At 43.5% G+C, this 12,203-nt stretch overlaps 2 protein-coding genes across 2 annotated transcripts in view; one reads left to right on the forward strand and one right to left on the reverse strand.

Moving 5' to 3' along the window:
- Positions 1–3,876, forward strand: Rpl26 (ribosomal protein L26). The gene is made up of 4 exons (XM_013013383.1): positions 1–83; positions 814–986; positions 2,555–2,695; positions 3,500–3,876. The coding sequence occupies exons 2-4, from the start codon at positions 819–821 to the stop codon at positions 3,626–3,628; spliced, it is 438 nt and encodes a 145-aa protein (XP_012868837.1). The 5' UTR covers positions 1–83; positions 814–818; the 3' UTR covers positions 3,629–3,876.
- Positions 3,877–9,584: 5,708 nt separating this feature from the next.
- The window catches only part of Odf4 (outer dense fiber of sperm tails 4), a 20,317-nt gene continuing 17,698 nt past the window's right edge, over positions 9,585–12,203 (reverse strand). The window contains exon 4 of the mRNA XM_013013116.1: positions 9,585–9,613. Within this exon, the coding sequence (XP_012868570.1) occupies positions 9,585–9,613 (29 nt within the window). The remainder of the gene's footprint in view (positions 9,614–12,203) is intronic.

Raw genomic sequence — 12,203 nt, forward strand, 5'->3', positions numbered from 1 at the left:
GAGATCTCTCGTAAACTTACAGAACCGGAAGCGGCCTGTAGTTCTCTTCCCCCCGTTTTCGGCCATCGCTGAAGCAGCAGCGGGTGAGCATCGAGCAGGAAGGCGCGGGTCATCCGCTGGCATCCGCCCCTGGGCCAGGGTGGCTGTCCACCCAGAGGTCTTGAGACTGTCCTGTTGGCTTTATGGCTGCCAGGGAATGGGGCCAGGATGTCCTATGTTGCTTCCTCGCCCTGGGGCTGGACTGGAGTGGGAAGGAGGGACGGACGAGTTGGGGCCTGTGGATAATGATGGGGTTCAGTCTGAGCATTGTGCTGTGGATACTCCCGGCAAGGCTGCACTTACCGGACCCCACTCGCTAACTTTAACTCGCGTTTTGAATCCGAGATCTTTGGGAATTCCAAGTCGAGGGCTCCAGAATGGGGCGGGGGGGGGGGAGTCCCCGGCTTGATCGATCGACTTAGGGATGGAATGTGTTCACGCACCCAAGAGTGCGAGAGGTGAGGGCAGGCCAGACCTAGCAAACGCGTGCGCTGCGTTAATCCAGAGGTATTTCTAAAGCTAGTTTTCCTCATACAGTTCTTAAGGACTCAAAGCAAACTTCTTAAGTTAAATGTGTTATTAACGGGAAACGTCGCCATTCCGTAAACAAATAACAAAATCCCCTCTAAGCACGGAGGATTTTTTTTTTTTTCATTTCAAGCATCTCTTGATAAGCCACTCATTCAGTTCTCGCGGTTTCCGGTGGAATTCTAGAACAGGACACCTTAGCTTGATGAGACTTTGGTTATTTAAAAGTCTTTTTTTTTTTTAAAGCCAAAATGAAGTTCAATCCCTTTGTCACTTCTGACCGAAGCAAGAACCGGAAAAGGCATTTCAATGCACCTTCCCACATTCGCAGGAAGATTATGTCTTCCCCTCTTTCCAAAGAGCTGAGACAAAAGTACAATGTGCGGTCTATGCCCATCCGGAAGGATGATGAGGTGCAGGTATGTATTTCTGCTTGCCAAGTCGTCTTTGAGGCCACCATGTGCACTTTAGGAAAAGGAAAACTTTGTGAGATAGATTGAGGCAGCATAACAGGAAAGTTGGGTTACCTGATTTCTCATTCTATGGTACAAAGCAGGTTGGGAGGCAGGGGGGGGCTTGGTTTGTTTTTGTCTTTTTGCTGGGGAGTAAATTAGGCTTAGATGCTCGCTGTTCCTTAGCTTTTTCTCCAGTCTAGCATTCTCACTTGAACTACAGCTCCACTTCCAGCTTTTTGCTTGTTAATTGGAGACCGAAGTTCATGAACTTTGCTGCCTGAGCTGTCTTTAAACCACAAGATTGCAGCCTCTTGTATGCCACCTGCATCCAGCTGACATTCTAAAGCAGTTTCTGTAGCATCAGGTGGAACCAGAATAGTTTGAAAAAGACATGACAGGCAGTGAACATTATTTCAGGATTCTTCTGTCAGTATTTTGAGGCATTTGAAGTCTAGAGAAGAACATTGTTCTGATGGTTTGAGCTTACTGGTAAATAATTGATTGGCCAGATCAATGTTGGTGAAGTTTTCCATGAGTATTTCTTAGGTGTAATTTAGAGCTAATGGCTGCAGAATTCAGGAAGTTTGTAAAAGAATTTACATGCAATCCGTATTGTATTGTGAGGTTAATGGCAATTAAAATGAAATCAGTTCCCAACAGAGCAGTATGGATTGAGGACAGCCAATAATCCATGCTATCTAAAATGGCAGTAGACCTTGGGAACAATCTTTTTTGTAAATAAACTGGTTGAATGCAAAGACCTGTGACCTGCTATTTAGAAGCACTTAAAATATTAAGTGCCTGCCATTTATCTGGTACTGGGTTATTCGTTATGGCTGTAAACAATACTTGGGAAGCAGTGCTGGTGTTGCAGTAGAGTAACACATTCCTTGAAATTTTAGAAAACTAGAGTAGGTTCTTTTAGGTTACATCGTTCTCCACTAAATAGATGGCACTGTTAAATCCAGGAATAAGATTATTGGCGTATTTTTCTTTTAATTGAATCTTTTTTTTTAATTGTGCCTGGGCTTCTTTTGCTCAAGGCTAGTGCACTATCAGTTGAGCCACAACTCCAATTCTGGCATTTTCTGGCTAGTTTATTAGAGATAAGATTCTCATGGACTTTTCCTGCTGGGTCTGGCTTTAAACTATGATCCTCATAGTAGTTAGTATGACCTGTGAGCCGCACCTAGCATAAGTATCTTTAAAAACTTAAAATCTGGGCTGGGAAGGTGGCTCAGTGGTAAAGTGTTTGCCTTGCATGCATGAGGCCCTGAGTTCAATTCCTCAGCACCACATAAGCAAAAAGAAAAAAGCCACAAGTGGCACTTGGCCCTAAGTGGTAGAGCGCAAGCCTTGAGCTGAAGAGCTGAGGCCCAGAGTTCAGGGGTATCTAAGGCTAGACTTGAGCCGAGGCACCCCCCAAAAAAATTGTGAAGTCTTCTATTTCTGGTGATAGTGTTGTGTATAACTGATTGTATTCCTGGCTAATCACATTCCTTTGAATCACATGTTTTTCCATTTGCATTTAGGTTGTACGAGGACACTATAAAGGCCAGCAGATTGGCAAAGTGGTCCAGGTTTACAGGAAGAAGTATGTCATCTACATTGAACGGGTACAGCGGGAAAAGGCCAATGGCACCACTGTCCACGTGGGCATTCACCCCAGCAAGGTGTGTGTGTTAGAATACCTGAGGGAAATTTTGGGCAGATGGGATTGTTCAGAGCATCCCTAGAAATGGTCCCTGAGTTTCCATGTATTGACATCCTTGTCTTTGCTAAATATACTTTTTGTATTGAATATTCTGACATGTAAAGTGTTTCTGAATCAGACTGCCTTTCAACACTGCACTTAATAGGTATTTTCAAAAGTTGATAGAACAAAAAGTAAAGTGAAGCCAGGTGCCGGTGGCTCCTGCCTGTAATCCTGGCTATTCAGGAGGCTGAGATCTGAGGATCAAGGTTCAAAGCCAGCCCAGGCAGGAAATTCCGTATAAACCACTAGAATAGTCCAATAAACCACTAGAAAAAAAAATTGGAAATAAGAGTCACAGACCCTCTTCCGGCTGACTTTGAACCTCAATCCTCAGCTCTCAGCCTCCTGAGTAACTAGGATTACTGATACCTTGGCTCAGCTATATAATTCTAAGGTTACTTTAGAAACCGATGTTTGTATATCGCACGTTTGTGTTATTGAGAATGAGAAAAGTGGGATAGATGGGTGGCAGGAAAACATAATGAAGCACAGAATAGGTTAACTGAATCACTGCTACAAATATTTTGCTTCCTCTACCTTGTTGGTAGAAAATTGTTAAATATTTAATTGAGATGGTTTGGGGGCTTAAAAGGTCATTGGTAGAACCTGTAAAAAGTTAGGTCAGTTCACATTTAGGCATCTATCTTGGATTTGGAAGGTAAGATTGGGTGCTGTGCCTTTGTTCATTATTGCTTACAGTTGGGGTGTTTTTTTTCTGCAGGTGGTAATCACCAGGCTGAAACTGGACAAAGACCGCAAAAAGATCCTGGAACGGAAAGCCAAATCCCGCCAAGTAGGAAAGGAAAAGGGCAAATACAAGGAAGAAACAATTGAGAAGATGCAGGAGTAAAATAATCTAATATACAACTTTTGATCTAAAAAAAAAACTTCTTAAATGAATATCGTTTGTTGTATACATGGTGTTTTGGGATGTTGGTGCTTTTTCAGTGGCTTAACTGTCATTGGATCTGGAAAAGGAAGTTGGCATATATTTTGAGGCAGGCCGCCCTTTAGTGTAGTGCCCTCCAGTACCTTGATTCTAGAAACAAACGGTTGAAAGTCAAATGGTCATCTACATTTGACCATCAGTTTACATGGTATATATTTTGGTCATGTTGCCTCCTCTATTACCTTTTACTCCCCATCAACTCCACTCTCCTTTTTACTTAGTCTTGTACATTTACTTAAATAGGTTTCAATATGAACAATTCACAAAAGTGTGGAATTCTTGGTTGAGTGCTGACTTGGCATTCCTTCAAGTCTGCTCAAGAATAGTATAGTAGAATCTAGTGGTAATTGTAGGGTTTTATTTTTGTTTTGTGTGGCTATTGGGCTTGAACTCAGTGTCTCGGTGTTGCCTATTAGTTTTTTTGTTCAAGGCTGTTCTCTACCACTTGAGCCACCTCCACTTATTTATCTACCTAGGCTGGCTTCAAACTGATCCTCATCTCAAGTCTGGGTAGCTAGAAAGTATAAGCCCCTGTACCCAGCTTTAATTCTAGTTTTTTGTTGTTGTTGTTTTTTGAGGAACAACCACACTGATTACCATAATAGCTGCACTAATTGCTACCAGCAGTGTAGTAAGAATACTACCTTCAGAATAAACTAATGTGTGAATGTATGGCATATTTGAAAAAGTCATTGCGCAGTAAGACTATATTGTCAGAAAGTCTTAGAGTAAATAAGAGAAGCAGCTTTAATTTCCCTGTAGCATTGACCGACTTCAAGCTCTTTACAGTAAAGTCAGAGCTACCTGTGAGCTCCTTTACTGGTGCTGGGTTAGTACAAGTACAAGTTCTCGGAGAACTAGATGTCGTATATATCAGTATTTCTAAAGCAGAGGTTGGCTTGGCTAAGGTCACGCTATGCCAGCCATAGGTACTCCCCCCACCCACCATGATACCACTAATTGCAGAGCTATCCGAGCTGGAGACAAAAGGTAAGTCTGTGTCTGGGGAGCAGAAAGGCTTCTAGGAGGGGAATGGGTGTGTCCTGGAGCTATAGTGAATTCCTGACCATCCACAGAAAATTCTGACATCTCATGTCCCTTTGCTGGAGTCCAGATTGGCTCATTCCTTCAGCTGCCCTTGGCCAGCAGATGATTACTAGTTGGAAAAAGGCAGGTGGAGGCAGAGGGTTCTGTGTCAAGAGCCAGGCTAGATAACCTTCATGGTAGTGAGCAACCTGGTCCAGTTGTGTGGGAATGTGTGGACACAGCATTATCACTAGGTTTTTATAGCTGAACTGGTGTACATGCTGATACTCCCTCATTTCATAGATGAGAAAATTGAAGGGCCAATAGCTATAAGCTGTTAACCAGAAAGCTAAGGCATCTGCTTCCATCCTTGCAAGAAGTTAAACAATAGTATTAGGGGAGGCATATGGCAAGGAAGATTTATTACAGGGTATCATGCCATAGAAAGCAATGCCGTTTCCATACCCTTTTTCTTGTGTCAGTACTAGGGCTTGAAGTCAGGATCTTAGCAGTCTACATCTGCTTTCCCCATTCACAACTGACACTGTAGCACGTGATCCATAGCTCCAGTTCTAGCTATTCACTGGCTAACTGGAAATAGGTCTCTGGTTAGTTTACCCAGCCTGGCCTTGAATTCCCAATTCTAGGATCTCAGCTTCCTGAGTAAACTAGGATTACAGGTGTGAGCCACTAGTCCTGCATACATACTCATCTTGTTCTGTATAAAAGATAACATTCTCTTTTTGGTGTTACTGGAATTTGAACTCTGCAGATGCTCTACTACTTATGCCATGCCCCCAACACTTTTTTTTGTCGGTCGTGGGGCTTGAACTCGGGTTGGGGGCTGTTCCTCAGCTCAAAGTGAGTGCTCTACTGCTTGAGCCACAGCAACACTTCTGGTTTTCTAGTGGTTTATTGGAGATAGGAGTCACAGACTTTCCTGCCCGGTCTGGCTTTGAACCGTGGTCCTCAGATCTCAGCCTCCTGAGTAGCTAGGATTACAGGCTTGAGCCACTGGCGCCCAGCTACTTGAATTATAGGATTTCAGATTTATACTTTCAGATAGGGTCTCACATTTTTGCCTAGGGCCAGCCTTGGACATGAGTTTTCTCACCTGTTTCCCATTCTACCTTTGAGAGTACAGGTATGAACTGTCATACCAAGCTTTTTTATTATTTTGTTTCTTTTTTTGTGGAGTTTGTATGTGTCTGTTTGTGTGTTGGGATTTTTTTTTTTGCAATCTTGGCACTTGAACTCGGGATCTGGGTGTTGTCCCTGAGCTTTTTCTCAGGGCTAACGCACTACCACTTTGAGCCAGTTTTCTGGTGGTTACTACCAATTTTCTGCTGGTTAATTGAAGGTAAGAGTCTCAGGTTTTGTTTAAAATGGGCTGGCTTCGAGCCATAATCCTCAGATCTCAGTTTCCTCAGTAGCTAAGATTACAAGGTATGAGCCACTGGTGCCCAGCTTCCAGCTTGATTTATGGATAGGATCTCCCTAAATATTACTCTGTGCAGGCTGGCCTTGGGGAGCTCTTGACCCATCTTGGTGGTGATGGGTCAGTGTCTTGGATATTTTTACAATACTTAGTACACCCCGTGTGTTAATATCTGACAATGGCATACAGTTCACAGGCCAAGTTGTCAGAGTTCTGGCGAGACCTTAAGGTTGTCTCTAGTAAGGCCCAGGAGAGTGGAATGATGGCAAATGGTCATGTCCAGTTATGCATGGTTGTACTTCTTGGAAGAAAGAACAGAGTGCAATCTACTTATTTGCTCTGAAAGCTGCTGTAATCAGTGATCACAATGTGGCTGCTTGAAGAAGCAATTCTCATATTTCTGCGGTGATAAATGTGAACTCAGGGTCAGCAGAGTAGATTCCTTCTTGGAGGTCCTCAGGGAGGATCCATTCCATGCTTCTCTCTGCTAGCTACCAACCAACCTTGCTGTACTTGGGCTTCTAAGCAGCAAGTCCAATCCTTGCCTCTTGTATGGCCGCCTCCCACATGCCACTGCATATAGTTTCCTGTCTCTCACAAGGACATTGGGGCATGGAGTCCTTCAGAACCTTGAATTTAGAATCAACTCTACTCAAGAATGATGTCATCAGCCCAGTTCACTCCTGTAATCCTATCAGGAGGCTGAGATACAAGGATCACACTTGAAGACAGCCTAGGCAGAAAAGTCCATGAGACTACAATCAGCAACAAGCCTAAAATGGGGGTATGGTTGAAGTGTTAAGAATTTCTGCCAGCAAGGCTGGGAATGTGGCTTAGTGGTAGAGTTTGCCTAGCATGCATGAAGCCCCAGATTCTATTCCTCAATACTACATAAACAGAAAAAGCCAGAAGTGGTGCTGTGGCTCAAGTGGTAGAGTACTACTCTTGAAAAAAAGCTCAGGGACAGTTCCCAGGTCCTGAGTTCAAGACCCAGGACCAGCAACAACAAAAAAAGCCAAACAAGAACTTAAGGCCCTGAGTTCAGGCCTCTCCTACCCCCCAAAAAAGTTGATGTCATCTCAAGATCCTTCTCCTAATTATGCCTATAAAAGTGCTTTTCCCAAGTAAAAGTCAAGTTCATAGGTACCAGAGGCTTGACTTTGCACTTATTTCTTGAGAGGCAAATTTGGTGGCTTTAAACAATAAACACTTGGGGCTAAGAATACATTGGTAGAGCACTTGGCTAGCATGCTCAAAGCTTTGGATTCAATCCCCAGCACCGCCAAAACTAAGCAAATTTATTTTCCCAGTTATAGGCCGGAAATCTGAAATCAAGGTATGGACAGAGTTGATTCCTTCTAGAAGCTTGTGGCTGTAATCCTAACTGCTCAGGAGGCTGAGGCCTGAGTGTTGTAGTTCAAGCTAACTTGGGTAAGAAAGATTTGAATCTCCAATTAAGGAAAAGCCCAGGGCTGGGAAGTTGGCTCAGTGGTAGAGCACTTGCCTTGCATGCCTGAGGCCCTGGGTTCAATTTCTCAGCACCACATAAGCAAAAAGAAAAGCCGAAAGTGGGAAGTGGCGCTGTGGCTCAAGTGATAGAGCGCTAGCCTTGAGCTGAAGAGCTGAGGGACAGCGCTCAGGCCCAGAGTTCAGGCTCCACGACTGGACCCCCAAAAAAAAGCCTAAAGTGGAGCTGTGGCTCATGTGGTAGTTCCAGTCTTTAGCAAAAAAGCCCAACAAAGTCGGGCACTAGTGGCTCATGCCTGTAAACCTAGCTACTAGGAGGCTGGGATCTGCCAACCCTGGCAGGAAAGTGTGAGACTTACCTCCAGTTAACCACCAGAAAACAAGTGGTGCTGTCGCTCAAGTGGTAGAGCACTAGTCTTCTGACGAGCTGAGGAACAGCACCCAGGCCCAGAATTCAAGCCAGAATGACCAGAAAACTAAAAGTAGGTCAGAATTTGGTCCAAGTCATTGCTTATCTATGCCTCAATCATATAAATGCATGCTGTATTCCTGGCACAGCTCACTGCATTCCAGGAAGTGACCAATTGTCAGGAAAACAACCAAGTCTCTGGAGGAAAACACAAAAGACTCTTGAAGTCACTGCTCCAACCAGAGAAGACCCAAACTAAGTCCAGTCTGAGTCATAGGTCAGGGTGACGATCACCAACCTAACGAAGGAGAGCAGGAAAATGCTCACATTCCACTATGTTCCCAGAACCTGGTTGTGAGAGACCTATAGTGAACTGAGTGAGTAATTGATTCTGCGTGTGTGTACAGGGAAGGAAAGGTGGCTTGCAGTCCGTTTTCTGCATATGCATATTCCTGTGTATTACAGCCTCTACAAACCATTCTCATTGCACCTCACAGGTTTGTAATAAGCAAGCAAGGCCTTGCATAGGATTCCCCATAAACAGTGACATTCTATTGTGTGGCCTGTCTGCCACTAGCACATCCTGTCTTGCAGAAGAGTTGGAGACTTAGGAAGTGGATATGGGGCTCCAGTTACAAGACAATAGGCTTGAGAGGAAAAAGCCAATAAGAATAAGGGGTCCTGATTTCAATCCCCAGTATTGGCAAATGTTTTTCCTTTGCTGGGCACTGATGACTCACACCTGTAATCCTACTTAGGAGGCTGAATGAAATCTGAGGCCCTTAGTTCAAAACCAACCTAAGCAAAAAACCTCGGGACTCTTATCTGCAACTAAGAAGCAAAGGTATGACTCTAACAGTAGAGCTCTAACCTTGAACAGAAAAACTAAGCAAGAAAATATTTGGGCCTGAGGTTAAGCCCCAGTACACACATACAGTTGAGGACTTAATTGAGGAGGATTAATGGATAGCAGAGGTGAACTTGCTCAAAGAATTTAAGAAATCACAATGAAAACCCCTTGTACTATAAATGTATACTAATTTTAAGAAAGTTTTCACTCCTGTATTCCTACCTATTCAGGAGGCTGAGATCTGAGGATCATGGTTCAAAGACAGCCCTGGCACACAAATCTGAGAGACTTTTTCCAATTAACTAAAAACAAACAAATAGAACTGTGGCTCAAGTAGTAGAGCACCATCCTTGAACTTTAAAAAAGCCAAGCAAGAGGGTGAGGCCAAGAGCTCAAGCCCCAGTACAGCATAAAATATAGGAAATATTTTTTAAAAAAAAGAGTTGGAGGCTTCTGTTTGTTGCCGTCTGGTGAGACAGGGCTGGAGAGTACCCAACAAAGCTGCATTATTTTTAGAGAAGATGACATCACTGCTTTGTTTTAGGAGTCCAGAATCTTGCTCCATCCTTGGCCAGCATTTAATTTACCATTCTATTTCCAACACATGGTCCTTTGTCAGAGTCTAGATATTACCACCCCTCCTGCCAACCTTCTGTCTCCAGGTTGCTTAGCAACTTGGCACCTCCTCTTCTACTCCTGGGTGAAAGGTGAGGTGAGCCAAGAGGTTTTCAGGCGCACTTGCTCTTTTGCTTCTGCTTGCTGGCAGTCAGGAGTTGGAGGTGAATTCCCAGGCCCAGTCAGGACACATGCAGAATCATATTTCAACAGTAGGATTAGAGGTGCCAGTAACAGGCTCCTCCTCAGTGGAAAGCATTGCAGTGTTTTGGCTAATTAAAAAAAAAACAAAAACAAAAAACTAGCCAGGCACCAGTAGCTCACATCTGTAATCTAGCTACTCAGGAGGCTGAGATCTGAGGATGGAGTTTCAAAGCCAGCTTGGGCAAGAAGGTTCATGAGACTCTTATCTATAATTAACCACCAAAAGGCTAGAACTGGAACCGTGGCTCAAGTGGTAGATCACTAGCCTTGAGCAAAAGAGCTTGGAAACAGCACCCAGGCCCTAAGTTCAAGCCCTAGGACCAGCACCCAAAAAATAAAAACCCAAAGTAGAGCTGTAGCTCAAGTGATAGAGCCCCCATCTTGAGGAAAAGCTAAGTGCCAAGTCTTGAGTTCAATCTCCAGTACCTGCAAAAATAGTAATAATAGTTTACAGCACATTATATAAAACTCTGGTTGGCACCTGTTGGAGACTTGGAAGATGTAACCCACATTGTACCTAGCAGCAAATGATGGAAGGCAGTGTGTGCTTTTGCCAGTTGGCTCCAACTGAACTATTCACTACTCAATATGCATTGTTGCCCAATGCTAAAGAAAGGCCAGAGACAGTCTGTGAATCTCTAGGAATTTAACAATAAAAGGAATGGCTCACATTAGTAGGAAGAGATTAATTCAATTAATGGTGTAGATCGTTGGCTGATGCCTGGGAAAACAAAGCTTAAACATAAAGCATAAACAATTTGCTTGCATGTTGGGGCTTAAACTCAGGGCTTGGGTGCTGTCCCTATGCTTTCCACTCAAGGCTGGCACTCTACCACTTTGAGCCACAGTGCCACTTCGGTTTTCTGATGGTTAATTGGAGATAAGACACTCAGACTTTCCTGCCTGGACTGCCTTGAACCATGATCCTCAGATCTCAGCCTCTTGAGTAGCTAGCATTACAGGCATGAGCCACCAGCGCCCAGAGAAGTTTTAAAATATGTTTATTTTTATTAAGATGTTATGGGGGGGAGGGAAAGTAGGAGAAAAATCAGGAAGGAGTAGCAAGTCTGATAACAAATGTACTTATGTACCTGTAACCTCTCTGTGCAACACCTTGACAAAAAAAAAAGATGCTATACAGGGGTTAAGAATGTGGCTTAGTGGTAGAGTGCTTGCCTAGCATACATGAAACCCTGGGTTCTATTCTTCAGTACCACATGAACAGAAAAAGCCAGAAGTGGTGCTGTGGCTCAAGTGAAAGAGTGCTAGCCTTTAGCAAAAGAAGCTCAGGGACAGTGCCCAGGCCTTGAGTTCAAGCCCAGGAATGGCAAAAAAAGAAGAACAGAAAGAAAGAAAGCTGGGTGCTGGTGGCTCATGCCTGTAATCCTAACTACTCAGGAGGCTGAGATCTGAGGACCACGGTTCAAAGCCAGCCCAGGCAGGAAAGTCTGTGAGACTTTCATTTCCAATAAACCACAAGAAAACCAGAAGTGGTGCTGTGGCTCAAGCAGTAGAGCGCTCACCTTGAGCTAAAGACCTCAGGGACAGCCCCCAGGCCCAGAGTTCAAGCCCCATGACCGACAAAAAAAAAAAAAAAAGGAAAGAAAAGGAAAAGAAAGAAGAAGGAAGGAAGGAAGAAGAGAGAAAGAAAGAAATCCAGAAATGGCACTGTAGCTCAAGTGGTAGAGTGGTAGCCTTGATTAAAAGAAGCTCAGGGAGAGGAGGGGAAAGGAAAAAAACAAATCGTTTAAATAGGGATACAGGTGGACCCATTGCAATAATGAGATGTACAAGTCATTATGTCGAAAAATGAACTTTACAACTTGGGGGGGGCCGTTGGGAGGGGATAGGAAGGGGAAACAAAGGAGGAGGCAACAATGCTAAGAAATGTACTCATTATGTGCCCGTGTAATTGTAACCCCTCTACAATTTATTTTCACAATAAAAAAAAAAAAAACTCAGGGACAGTGCCCAGGCCCTGAGTTTAAGTCCTAGGACTGGGAAAAAAAAAAAAAAGATGTTATACAGAATGATTACCATTTTATAAGTTAGGTAATGAGTACAATTCATTTTCTTTTTTTTTATTGTTATTATAAAGGTGATCTACAGAAGGGTTACAGTTACATAAGTCAGGTAATGACTGATTTCTTTCCTTCCCTTGATCTACTTCTTTTTTGATATAATTTCATTATTATAAAGGTGTTGTACAGAGGGGTTATCATTTTACAATGGAATGGGTATAAATCTTTTTGACAGTGTCACTCCTTCCTTTGCTCTCCCCCAATTTCCCTCTCATCTTTGCCCACAGTTGCATAGTGCATTTCCCACATAGTATATAGTGAATACCATGACTGCATTTGTTCACCCCTTCCTCCCTCCATTACTTTCTTTCTTCTTCTTTATTTTTGGTCAATCATGAGGCTTGAACTCAGAGCCTGGGTGCTGTCCCTGAGCTCTTTTTTTTTTT

The sequence above is a fragment of the Dipodomys ordii genome, unplaced genomic scaffold (assembly GCF_000151885.1).
Source record: "Dipodomys ordii isolate 6190 unplaced genomic scaffold, Dord_2.0 Scaffold19, whole genome shotgun sequence".
In the NCBI taxonomy this organism is placed as follows: Eukaryota; Metazoa; Chordata; class Mammalia; order Rodentia; family Heteromyidae; genus Dipodomys; species Dipodomys ordii.